The 22,886-nt window shown below is 43.0% G+C and overlaps 1 protein-coding gene across 22 annotated transcripts in view; it reads right to left on the reverse strand.

The window, feature by feature from the left end:
- TMEM232 (transmembrane protein 232) overlaps nt 1-21,273 on the reverse strand; it is a 257,294-nt gene extending 236,021 nt beyond the window's left edge. For 4 of the 22 annotated variants that reach the window (XM_055565890.1, XM_055565943.1, XM_055565945.1 and 1 more), the window contains exons 1-3: nt 21,074-21,270; nt 6,408-6,489; nt 4,372-4,398 (exon numbers count right to left, since the gene is read on the reverse strand). In XM_055565890.1, the coding sequence (XP_055421865.1) occupies nt 4,372-4,398; nt 6,408-6,472 (92 nt within the window). In that variant the 5' untranslated portion in view covers nt 6,473-6,489; nt 21,074-21,270. Of the gene's footprint in view, nt 1-4,371; nt 4,399-6,407; nt 6,490-6,818; nt 6,884-16,512; nt 16,581-19,278; nt 20,052-21,073 lie in introns of those variants that run through there. The other 18 variants (XM_055565944.1, XM_055565917.1, XM_055565927.1 and 15 more) reach the window with 16 other exon arrangements.
- Between the last annotated feature and the right edge of the window lie 1,613 nt (nt 21,274-22,886).

A 22,886-nucleotide genomic window follows, 5' to 3' on the forward strand; every position in this document is an offset into this window, starting at 1 on the left:
CCTTGTACAATGTTGAGGATGTGGGGAAAAAGGAATCCTTGTACAACGTTGATGAGGATGTGGAGAAAAGAGAATTGTTGTACAACGTCGATGAGGATGTGGAGAAAAGGGAATTCTTGTACAATGTTGATGCGGATGTGGGAAAAAGGAATTCTTGTACAATGTTGAGGATGTGGGAAAAAGGAATCCTTGTACAATGTTGATGCGGATGTGGAGAAAAGGGAATTCTTGTACAATGTTGAGGATGTGGGAAAAAGGAATCCTTGTACAATGTTGATGTGGATGTGGAGAAAAGGGAATTCTTGTACAAAGTTGATGAGGATGTGGAGAAAAGGGAATTCTTGTACAATGTTGAAGAGGATGTGGGGAAAAGGGAATTCTTGTACAACGTTGATGCAGATGTGGAGAAAAGGGAATTCTTGTACAATGTTGCTGGTAATGAAACTGGTGCAGCCATGGTGCAAAACAATGTGGAAGTTCCTCAGAAACTAAAAAAGAATTACCATACGATCTAGCAGTTCCACTTCTAGGTACACATCTAAGAAAATGAAAACACTAATTTGAAAAGATTAAGCACCTCAACGTTCATTGGCAGCATTTACAACAACCAAGATATGAAAGCAATCTAAGTGTTCATCAACAGATGAGTGGATCAAAAATGTGATATAAACATTAAATGGAATAATACTCAGCCATAAAAAATGAATGAAACTTTCCTATTTGCAACATGGACCTGGAGGTTATTAGGCTTACTGAAATAAATCAGATAGAGAAAGACAAATATTGTATGTTGCCATTTATATTTTGAGTATAAAAAATAAAGTAAAAAATATAAATGTAACAAAACAGAAAGAGACTCATAGGTAGAGAGAATAAACTAGCAATTAACACTGGGGAGAGGGAAAGAGGTGGGGAAAGGTCGAGGTAGGGTATTAAGAGGTACACACTACTATGTATAAAATAAAGAAGCCACAAAGATACATTGTACACCACAGGGAATATAGCCAATATTGTAATAACTTTGAATGTAGTACAGTTTCCAAAAACTTTAAATCACTATATTCTATGCTAGCAACTATTATTTTGAACTACACCTCAATAAAATAAAAATTTTAGGTAGAAGTAATATGCAGGATTATTACTGAAGAAGAAATTTGGAAAATGTGTCATATTGACCATTAAATATTATCACTAAATGACAGTGATTAAAGCAGCTTGGTATTAATATGAAAAGGGACAGGTAATCCCCACAGTCCAGGGGCTCAGACTTGGTGCTTTCACTGCAAGGTCCCAGGTTCAATCCCTGTCCAGGGAACTAAGTATCCACAACCTGCACAGTGTGGCCAAAATAATAATAATAATAAGGGACAAATAGACCAGCGAAATAGAAAAGAGAGCCCAGAAACATACCCACTGTGTGTGGACACGATTTATGTAATAGTTGTGCTAGAAAAATAGTGAAGAAAGATATTCTTTTTGATACATGGTACTGATCAAGTTGGTATGCACACAAAAATGAGAAACTGGACCTTCACTTATCATTAACAAAAGTCATTTCCATATATGTTAAAAGAAAAAACAGGAAGATTAAAAAAATAACTTATAACAATATCCACCTGATCTTGTGGTATAGACAGATTTTTTTTAACCAAATTACAAAAATGACTAGTCACTAAAGACAGAATTAATAATACAAATGAACTTACTTACAAAACAGAAAGAGACTCACAGACTTAGAAAACAAACTCTTGGTTGCCTAGGGGATGTGGCAGTTAAGGACTTGGGGAAGGTCATGTACACACTGCTATGTTTAAAATGGATAACCAGCAGAAACATACTGTATAGCACATGGAATCCTCAGAGTTATGTGCCAGCCTAGATGAGAGGGGCATTTGGAGAATGGATACATGTGTATGGATGGCTGAGTCCCTTCACTGTTCACCTGAAACTATCACTACACTGTTAACTGACTATTCAGCTCAGTCGTGTCCAGCTCTTTGCGACCCCGTGAGCTGCAGCACACCAGGCCTCCATGTCCATCACGAACTCCCGGAGTTCACTCAAACTCATGTCCATTGAGTCAGTGATACCATCCAACCATCTCATCCTCTGTTGTCCCCTTCTCCTCCCACCTTCAATCTTTCCCAGCATCAGGGTCTCTTCAAATGAGTCTGCTCTTCAGATCAGGTGGCCAAAGGATGGGAGCTTGAGCTTCAGCATCAGTCCTTCCAATGAATATCCAGGACTGAATTCCTTTAGGATGGACTGGTTGGATCTCCTTGCAGTCCAAGGGACTCTCAAGAGTCTTCCCCAACACCACAGCTCAAAAGCATCAATTCTTCGGTGCTCAGCTTTATTTATAGTCCAACTCTCACATCCATATGACCACTGGGAAAAACATAGCCTTGACTAGATGGACCTTTGTTGGCAAAGTAATGTCTGCTTTTTAATATGCTGTCTAAGTGGGTCATAACTTTTCTTTCAAGGAGCAAACATCTTTTAATTTCATGGATTCAGTCACCATCTGCAGTGATTTTGGAGCCCCGAAAAATAAAGTCTGTCACTGTTTTTATTATTTCCCCATCTATTTGCCATGAACTGATGGGACTGGATGCCATGATCTTAGTTTTCTGAATGTTGAGTTTTAAGCCAACTTTTTCACTCTCCTCTTTCACTTTCATCAAGAGGCTCTTTAGTTCTTCTTCACTTTCTGCCATAAGTGTGGTGTCATTTGCATATCTGAGGTTATTGATATTTCTCCCAGCAATCTTGATTCCAGCTTGTGCTTCATCCAGTCCAACATTTCTCATGATGTACTCTGCATATAAGTTAAATAAGCAGGGTGACAATATACAGCCTTGATGTACTCCTTTCCCAATTAGGAACCAGTCTGTTGGTCCATGTCCACTTCTAACTGTTGCTTCTTGACCTGCACACAGATTTCCCAGGAGGCAGGTCAGGTGGTCTGGTATTCCCATCTCCTGAAGAATTTTCCACAGTTTGTTGTGATCCACACAGTCAACGGCTTTGGCATAGTCAATAAAGCAGAAGTAGATGTTTTTCTGGAACTCTCTTGCTTTTTCAATGATCCAATGGATGTTGGCATTTTGATCTGTGGTTCCTCTGCCTTTTCTAAAACCAGCTTGAACATCTGGAAGTTCATAGTTCATGTACTGTTGAAGCCTGGCTTGGAGAATTTTGAGCATTACTTTGCTAGCGTGTGAGATGAGTGCCATTGTGCAGTAGTTTGAGCATTCTTTGGCATTGCCTTTCTTTGGGATTGGAATTAAAACTGACCTTTACGAGTCCTGCGGCCACTGCTGAGTTTTCCAAATTTGGTGACATATTGAGTGCAGCACTTTCACAGCATCATCTTTTAGGATTTGAAACAGCTCAACTGGAATTCCATCACCTCCACTAGCTTTGTTTGTAGTCATGCTTCCTAAGACCCACTTGACTTCACATTCCAGGATGTCTGGCTCTAGGTAAGTGATCACACCATCCTGATTCTGGGTTGTAAAGATTATTTTTGTATAGTTCTGTGTATTCTTGCCACCTCTTCTTAATATCTTCTGCTTCTGTTAGGTCACTACCATTTCTGTCCTTTATCGAGCCCATCTTTGCATGAAATGTTCCCTTGATATCTAATTTTCTTGAAAAGATCTCTAGTCTTTCCTATTCTATTGTTTACCTCTATTTCTTTGCATTGATCACTGAGGAAGGCTTTCTTATCTCTCCTTGCTATTCTTTGGAACTCTGTATTTAAATGGGTATATCTTTCCTTTTCTCCTTTGTCTTTAGCTTCTCTTCTCAGCTATTTGTAAGGCCTCCATAGACAATCATTTTTGCCTTTTTGCATTTCTTTTTCTTGGGGATTGTTTTGATCATGGGGCTTCCCTCATAGCTCAGTTGGTAAAGAATCTGCCTGCAATGCAGGAGACCTGAGTTCTATTCCTGAGTTGGGAAGATCCCCTGGAGGAGGAAATGGCAACCTACTCCAGTGTTCTTGCCTGGAGAATCCCATGGACAGAGGAGCCTGGTAGGCTACAGTCCATGGAGTCAGACATGACTTAGCGACTAAAAGAGAGAGAGATCACTTGATCACTGCCTCCTGTACAATGTCACGAACTTCTAGCCATAGTTCTTCAGGTACTCTATCAGATCTAATCCCTTGAATCTATTTGTCATTTACACTGTATAATCATATGGAGAAGGAAATGGTAACTCACTCAAGTACTTTGCCTGGAAAATCCCATGGATGGAGAATCCTGGTAGCCTATAGTCCATGGGGTCGCAAAGAGTTGGACACAACTGAGCAACTTCACTTTCACTTCCACTGTATAATCATAAGGGATTTGATTTAGGTCATACCTGAATGGTCTAGTGGTTTTCCCATTTCTTCAATTTTACCCCAGTACAAAATGGTTTTGGTGTTTAAAAAAAAAGAAAGAAAAAAGACAGAATTAACATGTTTTGTTTGACATAGTCAATAATTACATCCCTAGGTATGTACTTTAGGAAATGGAATGGAAAATATAATTTTATGTATCTTCTTATCTATTAAAGTGAAAAAGTGAATGGAAATAATATATGCCACAATTATAATTGGAAGGACATGTGGTCAAAGCGGTTTATCTGCTATCTGCTGCTGCTGCTGCTGCTGCTAAGTCGCTTCAGTCGTGTCCGACTCTGTGCGACCCCATAGACAGCAGCCCACCAGGATCCCCCGTCCCTGGGATTCTCCAGGCAAGAACACTGGAGTGGGTTGCCATTTCCTTCTCCAATGCATGCAAGTGAAAAGTGAAAGTGAAGTCACTCAGTCGTGTCCGACTCTTAGCGACCTCGTGGACTGCAGCCCACCAGGCTCCTCCATCCATGGGATTTTCCAGGCAAGAGTACTGGAGTGGGGTGCCATTGCCTTCTCTGTATCTGCTCTCTATTCTGTGTTAATTAATTAGGGCTTCCCAGGTGGTGCAAGTGGTAAAGAACCCACCTGCCAATGCAGGACATGTAAGAGATGTGGGTTCCATCCCTGGGTGCGGGGGGGTGGGAGGCAGTCAGGAAGATCCCCTGGAGAAGGAAATGGCAACCCGCTCCAGTATTCCTGCCTGGAGAATCCGATGGACAGAGGAGCCTGGCGGGCTACAGTCTACAGTGTTGCATAGAGTTGGACACGACTGAAGCGAGTTAGCACACATGCATGCATTCTTTATTAAAGAAAAATATTTGAAACAAACAGAAATACATCAACACATACGTTTTATTACATACTGTATTGTGCTCTTTAAGTTCTTATAAACTTCTTGGACTTCCTTGGTGCTACAGTGGCCAGGACTGCCCCTGCCAGCACAGGGGGTGGGGTTCAATCCCTGGTCCAGGAGGACTCCACATGCTGCAGGGCGACTGAGCCCACGCGCCACAGCTACCGAGCCTGCACCCTAAGCCCGGGAGCTAGAGGGACTGAGCCCACGCGCCACAGCTACTGAGCCCGCGCTCTAAGCCCACGAGCTGGAAGGACTGAGCCCACATGCCACAGCTACTGAGCCCGCGCTCTAAGCCCGCGAGCTGGAAGGACTGAGCCCACAGGTCACAGTGACTGAAGCCCAGGCACTCCAGGGCCTGTGCTCCACAGCGAGAGAAACCCCTGCGGCAGAAAGAAGCCACGCGCTGCAGTGAAGAGAGCCCCACCTGCCCTCCGCAACCAAAGAATGCCTGAGCGCGGCAACGAGGACCCAGCACACCTAAAGAAGCTCTTAAGTTTCTCAGAATCCCAAACCATTTTTAAATTAACAAACTTTAGTCTAGTCACTTACTTCACTTCAGAAACCTATCCCAAAGAAATACCTTGAAATGCAGAAAAATATTCTACTGTGGCTTACTTCAAAACAGCAAAGGGCTTAGAAATAACTAAGACGCGTCATCATTCAGCAGTTATTGAACACTCTCTTATGCATTTCATGGGTTAGTACAGCAACTTAAAGTTTTTGAAATATATGATATTATAAAAAATCATTACAAAGTTATTACTTTATAGAATAGTAAACCTTAACATTTTTATTCTTTGTCATTTAACTATGAGGGATTCCCTGGTGCTCAGTGGTAAAGAATCTGCCTGCTGATGCAAGTTTGATTCCTAGGTCAGGAAGATCCCCTGCAGAAGGAAATGGCAACCCACTCCAGTATTCCTGCCTGGATATTCTTGCCTCCAGTAATCCCATGGACAGAGGACCCTGATGGGCTACAGTCCATGGAGTCACAAAACAGTTGGACATGACTTAAGGCCTAAACAACAACATTGAATTATGAGCAATTATATGTTACTGGTCACAGTTTTCTGTAACTTTCTAAATTCTACAATATATATGGGTATACTACTTTAATAGTATGAAGTTTTCTTGCAAACTTACTTTGATTTTTCATAAGAGGAAGATACTACTTCAGATTTACCAATCACAGGTGATTTGTTAGGCATGTTCACAGATCATAAACCTAAAGAGAAATATTAAATTTTATATTAGAATACAAATGCATTGACAGCACCCAGTAATACATTTCATGCAAATTCATGATTTAATGGGAAAAGGGTGGCAAGAAGGAAAATCAGGCTTAAGAGTAAAACTATATTAAGGAAGAACTTAAATTTAAAATTCAGACCTAGGAGTCAAACTCAGCTTTGAAGTCCATGTTATTTATTTATGCCACTATTATAAACTGATCCTTTCATATAACGCTCAGTCTTTATTATACCTTAGCAGTTTAATCGGCAAAATCGTTAAAAGAGCAGCGCAGGATAGTAAAGAGAACACAACCAGACTCACTGATTTACTGAATTATATCTGCCTTCTCATTTGCACAGTGGGAATAGTACCTCCTTATAGAGTTTCTGGAAGAAATAAGTCAAAATACATATATTGCTTAGAAAAGAGCCTGGCATATAGTAAGCTTTATCTAAGTGTTTGTGATAATCATTAGATTACTATGCTTTCTGCTTTTTGTTTTTAAATCACTTGTAAAGTTCTTTTTATGTCTGTTTTTTTGCCATTTAGATTATGCTTTCTCTGCTGACTCTCACATCCACATTTATTCCCCTTGTGAAGTATTTCTGAGCTCATTTATTAGTGTGTGACCCAAACCAGGTCACACTATTTTGTGTTTAGTGGAGTAGTCAGACACATAATGAAATAATGAAATGGATAGACTTAAATTATCTTGCATTTCATTTTTTAAGATAGCTAATTTTTTAAACTGGGTCATTAGTCAAGGTTCTAGCAGGAAGTGGACAGCACCCTTAAATGGGGTAACTAAATAAAGAGATTTTCCAAATGTGTGAGCAGAGTTATTCAGGTGAAAAATAAAGTTTAGAAAAATCCAAGTGTGCCATTCTCAGGGGCTGGCAAGAAGAGAGGGAACCATGACTATGCTCAGGACTGAGGCGCAGAAGGACCCAGAATGAACAGCTGTAGGAGGACGGTGCTTGAGGAACATCTTTGGCCTTTGATGGAGAGATGTAACTGACCTGAGCCTGCCTGCCAAGAAGGAGCCCCCAGCAGAGCACTCCAATCATCTATCTGCACTTCCATCTGCTAAACTAACCAGACGCCAGAAGGTGCAGGGCAAAGTGGAGAAGGGTAGACCTGGAGGCACAATTGGAAAATATACAGCAAGAAATACATATCATAAACAGAAAATATCATTATCTATTACTGCTTCTAATAATCCATGTCCATTAGAACATACAGCAGATGTATTTTTAAGTCAGCAACTGTACTGAGCTACAGGGATGTCATTCAGAGTTGCTGCTGCTAAGTCGCATCAGTCGTGCCTGATTCTGTGCGACCCCATGGACAGCAGCCCACCAGGCTCCCCTGTCCATGGGATTCTCCAGGCAAGAATACTAGAGTGGGTTGCCATTCAGAGTTGGCCTAACTTTAATATAAAATATAAGTTATTTCCAAGTAGGATTGATATATTCAGGAATTTATTTTTTTAAACAGTTAACATCTCATGACTATTTCCACCTTAAAAGGCACTTAGAGAAAAAAATAATTTACAAGAAAGTGAATTGAAGACAAATGGATCTTAATCTGCTTGTGTTGGGCATATTGCTGTCTAGTCGCCAAGTCGTGTCTGGCTCTTCGACCCCATGGACTCAGCACACCAGGCTCCCCTGTCCTCTACTGTCTCCGAGTTTGCTCCAACTCATGTCCATTGAGTCAGTGATGATACTAGCTAACCATCTCGTCTCCTGCTGCCCTTTTCTCCTTTCCCTCAATCTTTCCCAGCATCAGGGTCTTTTCCAATGAGTCGGCTCTTGGCATCAGGTGGCCAAAGTTTTGGAGCTTCAGCATCAGTCCTTCCAATGGCATATTAACCTAGAGCTTTTACCTGTTTCCTTATATATTTCACAGGACCAACTAAGATTAGTCATAATTTTTGAAACTGCAAAAGTTAGAGACTAATTATTTTAGAAATTCTCCCATGATCGCTGAACCTATTGTCCAGAGTCCTCACATGGTGGGTATTCACGCCATCTACTCAGCATGCAAGTTCCATAACACCCTGTTGATGAGACCTCCTCAGACTGGATGCGTAGAAAACACCAAATTGCTGTAAAAGACATACTTACTCTTGGGAGCACATACCTTGGTAGTAAAAGTCCCTAACCAACACTAGTTTATGAGCCACTATTTGAATAGTACTGTGATACATGAGAGAGATAAGACTCTCTATTTTATTATCACTCTTGCTTTTAGCTTAAAAAAGAAACAGTAACCAAATAATCTCAAATCTCCAAAAAGAAAAGAGGAATGTCTTCAGAAATGTCTGCCATAGAGATGGTACAATTACACCCTCAGGCAGGTAAATAAACAAAGAAAGTAAGATTTAAAATGACTTCCCTTCTAGACCCCACAAAAAACTAAAAAAAAATGAATATAAAAATGTCATCAACTTTCACAAAATTTTCCTAAGAATATTCCTCAAATTCTCAGTATCTTCTAAAACCTGAAGTCATCAACAAGGAGTTCTTGCTACTATTATTATATGTACAACAGGACTTTTTGCATGGTATTATTATAACCAGAGTCACACATATTAATCATTCAGCTCAGTTCAGTTCATTCCCTCAGTTGTGTCCGACTCTTTGTGACGCCATGAAGCATGCCAGGCCTCCCTGTCCATCACCAACTCCTGGAGTTCACCCAAACTCATCTCTGTTGAGTTGGTGATGCCATCCAGCCATCTCATCCTCTGTCGTCCCCTTCTCCTCCTGCCCCCAATCCCTCCCAGCATCAGAGTCTTTTCCAATGAGTCAACTCTTTGCATGAGGTGGCCAAAGTATTGGATTTTCAGCTTTAGCATCACTCCTTCCAATGAACACCCAGGACTGATCTCCTTTAGAATGGACTGGTTGGATCTCCTTGCAGTCCAAAGGACTCTCAAGAGTCTTCTCCAACACCACAGTTCAAAAGCATCAATTCTTTGGTGCTCAGCTTTCTTCACAGTCCAACTCTCACAACCATACATGACTACTGGAAAAACCATAGCCTTGACTAGATGGACCTTTGTTGGCAAAGTAATGACTCTGCTTTTCAATATGCTACCTAGGTTGGTCATGACTTTCCTTCCAAGGAACTGCAGCCCACCAGGCTCCTCCATCTATGGGGTTTTCCAGGCAAGAGTACTGGAGTGGGGTGCCATTGCCTTCTCCATGAATTGTATAGAAAGAGACAAACAGTGGCTTCTCTCATGGTCTTTAGTAACCTGGATACCCTTCACTGGAGAGCTTGCAGCTGGACAAACACGTCCTTCAGCAACAGAATACAAAGCAACTATAAGGGACTAAAAATAACTGCGTGACACACAGCTGGGGCACATTATGAACCATTAGATAAAAAAAGGCCACAAATAAACTATCATCTGAGGAGCAGAGGGGAAAAGCATGTGCCTGACCCCTGCCCACAGCACAACCACAGGGGTGGGCGGACCTAAGCTGCCCGCAGCCTGCTACACATGTCTGCCTTCATGGTTGCCACACGGAAGGGAGCAGCCCGCCCTCTGCAGGGGTGAGCAAGGCCGCCTGTTTCTACTTTGATTTCCTCCTGCTGCCGGAGTTCCTCATCCGGCCTCTTACCTATTTCTACCAATTAGAGAGTCCAGGGACTAGAGTCAGCAACACCCAGACCACCTTAAAAGATGAAGAGAAAATGAAAATGAAGCCACATACTTTTGAGTGTTCTGCTATCAAATACAAAAACTCACTTGGTTGACTCTGCTGGGAAATCGCAACAATTAAATGCAGAGATTCAAATGGACTGCTAAACTGGATTTTTCTACATTTAGATCATTGTCAAGGAATAGCCATCATTTTTTCCTGAATCAGCAAACTGTGACATAAGAGTAAAAATGAGGTTTTTTTAATAAGCTAAATAGAACTTTAAGATTTAAATATCCTTTTATTCTCTGCTACTGCTGCTAAGTTGCTTCAGTCGTTTCCGACTCTGTGCGACCCCATAGACGGCAGCCCACCAGGCTCCCCCATCCCTGCAATTCTCCAGGCAAGAACACTGGAGTGGGTTGCCATTTCCTTCTCCAATGCATGAAAGTGAAAAGTGAAGGTGAAGTCACTCAGCCGTGTCTGACTCTTAGCGACCCCATGGACTGCAGCCTACCAGGCTCTTCCATCCATGTGATTTTCCAGGCAAGAGTATTCTCTATGGTACCCCAAAATGCAGAGTACTGACTGAGTTTGTGGACTGAAATGGAAACAAAATCTTAGGTGAATAAAACTGAGCTTAAAGGCTAGATCAGAAGACTTTGAAATTGATTTTTAAAAATAAAGTCTATTAATTCTGAGATGAAAGGTTAAAAAAAATCATTACTGACATCAACTATTTCGAAGACCTGCTCCCACCTCCACTCTTGATACAATCTCTTGGCGTATCCAGCACCCACTACAGAGTATCGTCTGCAACAAGGCACGTCTTCTCTACCACATTCCAGAGATGATTTTCAATAATTTAAATAGACTCTGAAAATTTATCCTGCATATTTATCTGAAGTGGGCAAGTAAATAGCTTGTTTTTACCTTCTACTTCAGACATGATTTTTATATTAAATGATATCTACCCTTAAATTTATTTTAGTTCACAAAACATCTGCAATCTAGTTTCTGTTATCCCCACCCTGAGGCACTCTTTCCAAGGCTGACAATGATTTCCAGGTGGACAATTCCACTATCAGTGTTTCTGTACTGGTCTCCCTGATCCCTGCTCTATAGTTACTGACTTCACCATGCCTTCTGGAAATAAGTCTTTCTCATTCATCACATTTCTCCCTTGGCCTGTCTCCCTGCCTCTGTGCCGTCTCCACCTCAGACGCTTGCCTGGGGTAGTGGATAAATGTGCACGCGCAGGAATCAGCTAACTTTAAGTTCCGTCTCCAGTGCCACAGACTGCATCTGTCACAGTGCAAACTGCCTACCTTGCAGCCGCCTCAGTTTCCTCGTGTGCAAAGTGTCTTCTGTTAGTGACTCATTAGTCAAGGGAAGAGTACAACTCATTAGTGCTTGTTCTGTGTGTAATACTCTAACTAATCAGATACATACAATAAAGACCTTACACATAAAGAATTATATAATTAATACACCACATGGTACGGACAGAAATGATAATTGTTAAATCTGGGGTCATAAGAAAAGGAAGATTCATCTACTGTGCTCTCAACTCTTCTGCATGATTAAAGCTTTTATAGTCATATATGCACTGTGCTGTGCTTAGTCACTCAGGCATGTCCGACTCTTTGTGACCCTACGGACTGTAGCCCACCAGGCTCCTCTGTCCATGGGATTCTCCAGGCCAGAATACTGGAGTGGGTTGCCATGCCCTCCTCCAGGGAATCTTCCTGACCCAGGGATCAAACCCAGGTCTCTGACACTGCAGGTGGATTCTTTACCATCTGAGCCACCAGGAAGGCCCATGTGATACACACACACACACACACACACACACACACATATACATACATGTGTATATATATTTTGGTCACAGCAAGTGTTTTACAGGATCTTAGTTCCCCTACCAGGGATTGAACTGTGGACTCTGGCAGTAAAAGTGCCATGTGCTAACCATTGGACAACCAGGGAATTTCTTATAATAAAAATTTTATAAGTACTGATTGACAATCACATATATTTAATCATTTTTTACAGCATTTAATTAAAAATTACAAAGTAACCATAGTTACATAGATACAGTATATATCTATTTCTTTAAATGTTAATAAACCAAAAAAGACACAATATCTAACTATTTCAATACCAAAAGAATAACCCTCACACTTGAACAAAAACTATTTTAAAAATGCTAATAAAATTATTTAGTTTATCATTTTCTTTTTTTTTAAGAGTTTATTTAGAAAGTATCATAGTGTAAACAAATTGTACCACTTTCATTTTCTTTTAAAACAAGACTCAATGCAAAGCTGAAGCCACTCATGAGGATTGTGCTTCTCCAGAAAGTTGGGTTGTTTTTTTTTAAGAATATCATTTTTCTTTTATTCTTATGCTCATTCTTTTTCTCCAGAAAACTGTTATGTGTTTATAAAGTTACCGCTTTACACCTTTTTAAAATTTCCACAGTCTTATCAGATCTTATATAAATACATTTTAAGATTGCCCAAGGTAGAGGATTTGGGTCTGTATGGGAAAATAAATTCATAGGGAGATCTCACCTGTAAGAATTCTAGATGAAACTATAAGGACACCAAATCCAACAACACCAATAAAAAGAAAAGTTCTTTATAACTGAGAAAGGTCAACCTCAAAAGAGCAAAGATAATGTAATACTATAAAATCTATTGTTATAAGCCATAACATTGATGGATTTTAGGTGAAAAAGAAAATATTTTTTTACATGACAAAGAATAGTTCAATTAAATCCAGTTTTCACTCATGGTTATAAAATAGAAACTTTACAAGTCAGCAGCTTTACTCAATTTAGTTAAAGGTGTCTAGGAAAATCTAAAAGAAACATGATAATTAACAGGAAAAATTTAGAAGCTTTATCTAAAAAGCCAAGAACAAGACAAAGATATCCATATTATTGCCACTCTTCAAAATTTTATAGTTAGTCCTAATCAACAAATGGAGGAGGAAATGGCAACCCGCTCCGGTATTCTTGCCTAGAGAATCCCATGGACAGAGGAGTCTGGTGGACTACGGTCCATGGGGTCACGAGAGTCGGACACGCCTGAGTAACTGACACACATCCAACAAAAATATAAGAAAAGGGAAAAAGGGGCATAAACATGGGGAAAGGGGATAGTATATGTGAAAAAGAGTTACATAAAAATCTCAAGAATACACGTACAAAATATAGATTACTACTACTACTACTAAGTCGCTTCAGTCGTGTCCGACTCTGTGCGACCCCATGGACTGCAGCCCACCAGGCTTCTCCGTCCATGGGATTCTCCAGGCAAGAACACTGGAGTGGGTTGCCATTTCCTTCTCCAATGCATGAAAGTGAAAAGTGAAAGTGAAGTCGCTCAGTCGTGTCTGACTCTTAGCGACCCCATGGACTGCAGCCTACCAGGCTCCTCCGTCCATGGGATTTTCCAGGCAAGAGTACTGGAGTGGGGTGCCGTTGCCTTCTCCCATTCGATTTTAAAAGACGAATAAATAAAAATTACTGATAGGGGTTTCAGTTTCAGAAAAGACGACTAATTAACATAGACTTAGGATCCTGTCTTTTAAAGCAACTTTGTAGGACTAAGAAGGAAACTTGAAATCTAAGAAATAAGGGAAAACACCCTGAGCTAATCTACAGGGGGAAATGAATTACTAGGAATTGGTTGTATATGGGTAGACAAAGAAGTAGTTAGCCAGCGTGGCTCTGAGAAAATAAATTAGCAAAACATAGTGTAAGCTATGCTTTAACTGTTTACAAGTCCAGTAGGAAACAAAAAGAAAACCAGCAAAGGTACAGAAGATGTAAACAATATATGATGGACACAGAGGATTCTGCATTTAATCAGAGAATATTATCTTTCCCAAGCACAAGTACAATTTTCTAAAAATTCTAGCCTAAAGCAAGTCTTAAATTACCAAGAATAGGTAATTTATGAGTAGATAATCCTGACATCAAAACACAATCAAATTAAATGTAAAAAAAATTAAAACTCTATGTTGTGGAGGTTGCAATTCTAAGTCACCTGTGGGACAAAAATAATGGAATTCAAGAACACTTGAAACTGATAACAAAAATATCACACATAAAAACTTGTGAAATGCAACAAAAGTAGCATTTACCTCAAACAAAAAAAAAAGCTAAAAAATTAGCTCACATAAGATATAAGAAAAATAAGAAGATATACTCCCCAAAAGTGGAAGAGAATTAAGAACAAAAATTAATGATATACAGAAAAAATCTGAGAGGAAAAAAAAATCAACAAGTATACTCAAAATCATTAATCTTCAAGAATATTCAAATTAGGCCCACAATTATATTTTCTGTTCAAATAGAAGGGCTGACATTTTTTAAAAATTAACAATATAGGTTTTGTGATGTGTAGAACAATGGAACTCTCATATGTTGCCACAGGAGTGAAAATAAGCTGTAAACATCTTGGAAATCCATTTCCATCTTAGAAAGGTAATCATACACCTATCCCTTGACCCAGAAAGTTCACTCCAAAAGAAATGTTTCAAAAAGATACGCATGAGGATGTTTACAGGATTATTATTATTCACAACAGCCTCAAACTGGAAACAATTCAAACATCCATCAGTAGGAGAATGGATAAGCTTGTGATCTGTTTATGTGATAGGATTCTTCCCCAGTAATAATAAAAAAAAAAATGATTGCAACAGGCAACAGAAATAGATTATGCTGAGTGAAAGAAGGCAAATACAGAAGTGTACACAGTGCAGGATGCCATATACAAAGTCCAACAACAGGCAAAACCATGTCATGGTTTGGATCCAAGAGCGTGTGAGAACGGGGCTAGAGTAGGGACTGAACAGACACGTAAAACATTGGGGTAACATGGGTGTACGTACGTATCAAAGCAGAATGCAGTTTTCAGAATGGTACAACAATACCTCCCATACTGAATACTGTCCTGCGTGTAATGTGGCTGGTCGCTGTCCCAAAAGAGATGGAATCGAATCCACTCTCCCCACGCCTCTGGGCTTCACACAGGAACTTGACTGACACAGCAGAGCAGAATACTACTCTCGGACACCCGACCATAGAGAAGCCCTTGCAGCATCCTCCTCGGTCTCCTGGCTGTGCTCTCAGAGCCCAGCCCACGGGCTCAGAGGCCAGAACCACGTGGAAAGCACACGCAAGCCCGCGGGCCACAGCTCTCCCTGTGCGCCCCGTGGGCCCGCTGCTGACCGCACGCAGGAACCGCAGGCAAGGCAGCCAGCCGTCCATCCTGGTCAAGGCCTCAGGAGGCCAGGGCCTCGGCTGACAATTAGGTGAAATCACAGGCCAGAGTCCACGTAAGGCTCACGCAGCTGCGAACAACCAACTCCAGGACCGAAACTCGGGAAAATTTCAGCCACTGAGTTTCAGTGATGGTTGCCAGCAACGGGCACCCAAGTGTACTCGCTGACGTGTACAACGAACATTAGTGCACTTCACAATGTGCAACTTTGACCCCAGTGAACGATGGTAAGAGAGTACATTAGAATTAGGTTTAGTGACGTTTAACAGGAGTAAAATGACAACATAAATGAAATGACAGGATAGAGGTATTTCTCCCCAGTGTTAAAAAAAAAATTAAGTCTAAACCTACACAATTTAGGGTCTGTCTGTCAGTTTCACAGCTCTAAGAAACCAAGCTCCTGTAAACAGGCCTGTCATGGAGACTGTCAGGCCTACCTTGCTTCAGCTTGTTCCCCAGTTCAACCCAAGTGTCAGTCACCCAGTCATGTCCGACTCTTTGCGAGCCCATTGACTGCAGCCCACCAGGCTCCTCTGTCCATGGGGATTCTCCAGGCAAGAATACTGGAGTGGGCTGCCATTTCCTTCTCCAGGGGATCTTCCCCACCCAGGGATCAAACCCAGATCCCCCGCATTACAGGCAGATTCTTTCCCAGCTGAGGCAACAGGGAAGTTCATGCAGCAGCAAGTCACTGGGGAGGCACCACCAGTCACTCTACCCTTTTCTTCAAGGGAGTGCTGCTAATCCAGGCTCCTTTGCATCCCTCCTCCTCTTCTCCTAAATCAGGATGTCATTATCTTTGTCTTAAATGAACACAATGGCTGCTTACCTCCCGGTCTCCTTTGGATTTCTTTTCCTCTAGGCTCACCTTTTACGTGACTGCCAGAGTAACTATTCCAGACATAAATCTCCTGATCATTTTTTGCTTCTTCCATCTCCACTGCCGTCAAACCCAAGTGTGTGTGCCCTGCGCACAGTGAGGCCAAACTGAGAAGCTTGATTTTGGAGCAGAGAAAGGCTGATCGCAGGCCTCGGGCACGGGCAGCAAGCCTTCACACTCACCTAATCAGCACCTCCGTCGGTCTGTGCCTCAGAAGGCAGAGAGGTTGAGGACGCTAGAAGCCTTTTTCCTGCCAACAAGAAATGGGGGACACAGACGGGCTTTGTACCCAGGAGGGTCCCATAGCGTCCTGTCTGGTTTTAGCATGAGGGAAAAGGGAGGACATGTAAAGCATGTCCCTTTGGAACTAGTTAAGAGATTAAAGACGTTTAATTTGTAAAAGAGAGTATGGGTGGTGGGTCATCCTTGATGCCTTGTAAATATGAAATCTATGTATTTTTTTTAGAACCCCTCTCCCATTTAGTTGGTACTTCTCTATGCTGAGGAAATAAGTAATGTTTTTCCCTTTCTTTGTTATCTGAATATCTCCAAGGCAGAAAGGTGAAACTGCCTGAAGACACTGACTTTTTCCTTACTTAAACACACACATGCACACGAATTTAGTTCCCTAAAGAGCTTGCACAGGGTGCCCTGTAGGAGGAAGAAGGCTCCTGGAGATCGTGGGGACCGTGGCAACGTCACAGAGAAGAGACCCACACCGACACAGAGGCTGCACTTCTTTTCCTACACGACAGTGGGTTCATCAATGCTCACCGACGTGCTTCCTTACCAGAACTAAAGGAGAAGGCTGCATAAACCACTGAGCTAGCCTGGGCCAGAAAAGCCCAAGACGGCGACAGTACACTGACCCGAAGGTTTCCCAGCGGGACCCCAAGGGCAGAGCCCTCCCATGTGAGCGCCAACGGTGGGCGCGGGGCCTCCGCCTCAAGACGGCGTTCAGCTCTCTGCCCTGAGGGCTCCCTGTGATGCTGGGCACCCTTACCACAGCTGTGAAGGAGCTTAAGGGCCCGTGCACGCTCCGGCTGTTTCTGAAACTCACCGCCCCTTTGCCTGAATTCTGATGACTACCCACCTCTCCCCAGGTGGGTTCGTTAGTGGTCGAGAACCTGCCTGCCAGTTTGGGAGATGTAAGAGATGTGGGTCCGATCCCTGGGTCGGGAAGATTCCCCTGGAGGAGGGCATGGCCACCCACGCCAGTGTTCCTGCCTGGAGAATCCCATGGACACAGGAGCCTGGCAGGCTGTGCTCCACAGGGTCGCAGAGTCAGACAGGGCTGAAGCGGCTCAGCACTCAGCACACACACCTCTCACCTTTCAGAAAGCTTCCAGCTTCCTCCATGAGGGAGAAGAGGTCTTTAGGGCATGATCTCTCCCATCCCCATTCCTTGACCTATGAACAAATTTTCTGCTCTGCTTTGCCAAACCTGGTCTTCAATAGGCCCGAATGACACCAGGCAAGGGAAGACCCTTGAAAGCTGAAACTCCAATACTTTGGCCACCTGTTGTGAAGAACTGACATTAGAAAAGACCCTGATGCTGGGAAAGACTGAAGGCAGGAGGAGAAGGGGAGGACAGAGGATGAGATGGTTGGATGGCATCACCGACTCAATGGACATGAGTTTGAGCAAGCTCCAGGAGTTCGTGATGGACAGGGAGGTCTGGCCTGCTGTAGTCCATGGGGTCACAAAGAGTCGGACACGACAGTTACTGAACTGAACTGAAGGAAAGATCCTAATTGGAGTCTACCTGATCCGAGAGGGTCAGTAAGAGAGAGATGTTTCCTGAGACTGGAATGGAGGTTGCAGGCCATTCAGAGCAACTCCTTTAGCAGCACCACCAGGAACACAGAGGCAGCACAGAAGCAGTATCTGGCCACTGAGTATGGATGGACTGCACCCCACAGCACAGCAGGGCTAGGAAAATCTGCTGGCCTCGCTGTGGTCCAGAAGAGACGACAAAACAGAGGAGACACTCTGGAGGCAACATGTGCCAAGTGCTCCGTGGCGCCCTCCAGTGCTTCGCTGACACATGAGCACCCAGGACTTTCGATAACCCCAGGGGAGAGACAGGCTTAACAGAAACTAAGACTGCATATCCAGTCAGAATAGAGGTTTGGAGGGTATACAATCAATTCAAGTACGGGAACATTTCCCACGCACATAAGTCCCTCAACTATGATTCATAACTACTTCATGTCTTTTTATCTTTGTACCAGTAAATAAAGTACTTGACATTTTCCCAGAAATAATAAATAAATATAATCCATAATTAACATGAAATAGTAATATTCAAAACACTGAAAACTGAAGTGGTTAAAGTATTCACATATGATTTAGAAAGCCTTGGGCAATGAGGAAAATGAAGTGAAAGGTACCATTAAGGTTTAAACATGAACCATTCTCATTCACTTCTCATCAGTCATTTATTCAGAAAACCTGCAGTGAACTGAGATTTAAACGACTGTCTTGTTCTGACTTGGTTAAATATCTTAAATCTCATTTATTCACTGAAGGGATTTCGTTCTAAAAACGAAACCAGAGAATCTCACACATGTGCCTTCAGGAAAATAAGACTTAAGAACTGAAAGACTGTTTTCCCATAAATGCCCAACTGACAGAAAATCAGAACTTGTCTTCTGATCAATGAATATCCACAAAGAATCTTTCCCCTATTCTCAATCCATGAATGTACTGATCAGACTCTGGCTGGACTTACCCCTCTTTGGACTCTTTCCACAAAATACACAGCCCACGCCAAACCCTCAGCAGACTCCCCTGTAGCTTGCTATGGTTTGCATTTTCCGAATTACAATTCCTCTGCTATTCAATAAAGTCAATTGCTGGTAATTCCAGCTTGCATCAGTTTACCTCCTTATTTAGGATGATACCCAATATAGGAAGCCATTTGGCTTTGATGCAAACTACTCACATGATGAATAGTTTGTGGAAGAATGGCAAAAATGGATATAATTGTCCCTGAATTATCGTATTGGATTTCCGCTGTGTGCCAGCACTCTATAAATGTCATTGACACTGGACTGAAGCTGAGCGGAGCCTTGTGGGACCCCAGGCACCGAGGCCCTTTTGGCCCCTGTTTCTTGTTTTCTTGTAGACTCCAGCCCTTAGGACCTTCCCTGAGTTTCAAAGGGCAGATTCAACAGTTGCTGATCAAGGAGGACCAGCCAAGAAACCACCTGGAGCACGATTAAAGGGACCAGAGAGGTTCATCAAGATTAGGAGACCTGACCTCCTGAGATGAGACCAAGGGCCTGCAAGCCCCGGGAAGCTTCAAACCTTTGCCACCTGATGTGAAGAGCCGACTCACAGGAAAAGACCCTGATGCTGGGAAAGACTGAAACAAAAACAGAAGAGGTGGCACTGGAGGAGATGGTTGGATGGCATCATCGACTCAATGGACATGAGTTTGAGCAAACTCCAGGAGACAGTGAAGGACAGGGAAGCCTGGCATGCTGCAGTCCATGGGGTCACAAAGAGTTGGACATGACTTAGTGACTGAAAACAACAAAGCCCTACTCAAACCCTAATCTTGTTAGAGACCCCATCTTTGAACCATCATCATAGAAGCCTTCATCAAATCCTCCTGGGCTGAAAAACAGTTTTTCAAGGCAAGAGCCGGCTGTGCCCCACCTTTGCCTGGCAAAGTAATAAAACTAGCCTTTCTACTTCACCCAAAACTCTTGTTTCAGATTGATTTGATTCCTCACCCATGTACAAGAGAGGCTGAACTTTCAGTTAACAGGATCTACAGAACAGTCAGATTTAAGTATGAATTCGATATGCTTCATACCTACCTATCTGGCATAGACTCAGAATTTAAGTTTTTAACATTAATCCCTAGTGTATTTTTTTTAAGCTCCAATTGAAACAAAGTTGGAAAAGTATATTTTAAAAAACAATTTCCGAGAACTATACAAAATTATAGTAAGCCTTTGGCTTGGTAACCTACACTAAAAAACACAAGATATAGACTCTAACCTTAGGAAAGAAACAATGGTTATTGACCAAAGATAACCAAAAAGATAGAATCCATTCAGATACATTGTTGAGATAAGTTTACAAACAGGGGGGAAGGAAGATACTACCATCACCTTGGGTGTTAGTTGCTCAGTCCTGTCAGACTCTGCAGCCCCATGGACTGCAGCCCACCAGGCTCCTCTGTCCATGGGGTTCTCCAGGCAAGAATACTGGAGTGGGGTGCCATCTCCTTCTCCAACCATCACCTTACCTCTTCCTGGAAATTTTTCCTAAGAGATAACTTGTGCCCTTTTATCAAGATTAATTGCTTTTTAAAAAATCCTTGCATCTCACATTCTCAAGGATTTTTCCCTGGACCCTTACTTGCCAAACACTTGAAATTTTTTGAAATTTCGAAGTCTGCGAGAGGGGCGGGGAGCGCATCTCGCCAAGTCTGTAAGGACTTGGAAACTGCCCAGAGTGGAAAGCAGGATTCAGAGCTAAGGATTCCCGCAGGACAAGGAAGTCCATGTGCAGAGGAAACGAAAAGAATTCCCCGATTAACAGCAACAGGAAAGCTGCCCAGCATAAAGCCACGTCCCCATCCCCGGCCTATCCGCTCTCCCTGCTGCAGGGCTCCCCTGGGTGCCCGGCGGCTCAGATGGTGAGCCTGGGCGGGGAGCGCGGCAGCGAGCTCCTCCAGACAGCCAGGGCCAAGGAACCCGAGGGGGAAGGCTCGGTGCCCCCACCTGTGGACCTCCGGGCGGGCCCGGGGTGGCGGACGCGGCTGTAACCTCAGCTAGCGAGTGACCAGAAGGAGCGCACCCGGGGCTCGCGCCTGCGCGGACCGGCGGGTTGCTAAGGACGCGGTAGGAAGCACTCAGAGCCGGAAGGCCGTCAATTTAGAAACAGGTGACCAGGCTGAGCCAATCAGCGCCCGCCGGGGAAGGCCGACTTCTTTAGGGTCAGCTGACCACCGCTAGCCAATCAAGGCTCGCCAGGGAAGGCCGGCCTCTTGAGGGTCAGCTGACCAGGGCTGGGCTGGAGGAAGCGCAGGCTGGAATCAAAATTGCTGGGAGAAATATCAATAACCTCAGATATGCAGATAACACCACCCTTATGGCAGAAAGCAAAGAACTAAAGAGCCTCTTGATGAACGTGAAACAGAAGAGTGAAAAAGTTGGGGTAAAGCTCAAGATTCAGAAAACTAAGATCATGGCATCCGGTCCCATCATTTCCTGGCAAGTAGATGGGGAAACAGTGGAAATAGTGCTGACTTTATTTCGGGGGGCTCCAAAATCACTACATATGGTGGTTGCAGCCATGAAATTAAAAGACGCTGACTCTTTGGAAGGAAAGTTATGACCAACCTAGACAGCATATTAAAAAGCAGAGATGTCACTTTGTCAACAAAGGTCCCTCTAGTCAAGGCTATGGTTTTTCCAGTACTCACCTTCTGATGTGAGAATTGGACTATAAAGAAAGCTGAGCACCGAAGAACTGATGGTTTTGAATGGTGGTGTTGGAGAAGACTCTTGAGAGTCCCTTGGACTGCAAGGAGATCCAACCAGTCCACCCTAAAGGAGATCAGTCCTGGGTGTTCATTGGAGGGATTGATGTTGAAGCTGAAACCCCAGTACTTTGGCCACCTGATGCAAAGAGCTGACTCATTTGAAAAACCAGATGCTGGGAAAGATTGAGGGCAGGAGGAGAAGGGGACGACAGAGGATGAGATGGTTGGATGGCATCATCTACTCCATTGACATGGGTTTGGGTAAACTCCGGGAGTTGGTGATGGACAGGGAGGCCTGGCATGCTGCAGTCCATGGGGTTGCAAAGAGTCGGACACGACTGAGCGACTGAACTGAACTGAACAGGGCTAGCCAGTCAGAGTCCGCCAAGGAAGTTTGGTTCAATTCAGAAGCTCAGGCCTGTCCAACTCTTTGCAACCCCATGGACTGCAGAACGCCAGGCCTCCATGTCCATCACCAACTCCCGGAGTCCACCCAAACCCATGTCAATTGAGTCAGTGATGCCATCTAACCATCTCTAACCCCGTCTCCTCCTACCTTCAATCTTTCCCAGCATCAGAGTCTTTTCAAATGAGTCAGTTCTTTGCATGAGGTGGCCAAAGTATTGGAGTTTAAGCTTCAGCATCAGTCCTTCCAATGAACACCCAGGACTGATCTCCTTCAGGATGGACCGGTTGGATCTCTTTGCAGTTCAAGGGACTCTTAAGAGTCTTCTCCAATACCACAGTTCAAAAGCATCAATGCTTCTGTGCTCAGCTTTCTTTATAATCCAACTTTCACATCCATACATGACTATTGGAAAAACAATAGCTTTGACTAGATGGACTTTTGTTGGCAAAGTAATGCCTCTGCTTTTTAATATGCTGTCTAGGTTGGTCATAATTTTCCTTCCAAAGAGTCAGCGTCTTTTAATTTCATGGCTGCAGTCACCATCTGCAGTGATTTTGGAGCCCAAAACAGTAAAGTCTGCCACTGTTTCCCTATCTCTTTGCCATAAAGTGATGGAACGGGATGCCATGATCTTAGTTTT

The sequence above is a fragment of the Bubalus kerabau genome, chromosome 1, assembly GCF_029407905.1.
Source record: "Bubalus kerabau isolate K-KA32 ecotype Philippines breed swamp buffalo chromosome 1, PCC_UOA_SB_1v2, whole genome shotgun sequence".
Classification (NCBI taxonomy): Eukaryota; Metazoa; Chordata; class Mammalia; order Artiodactyla; family Bovidae; genus Bubalus; species Bubalus kerabau.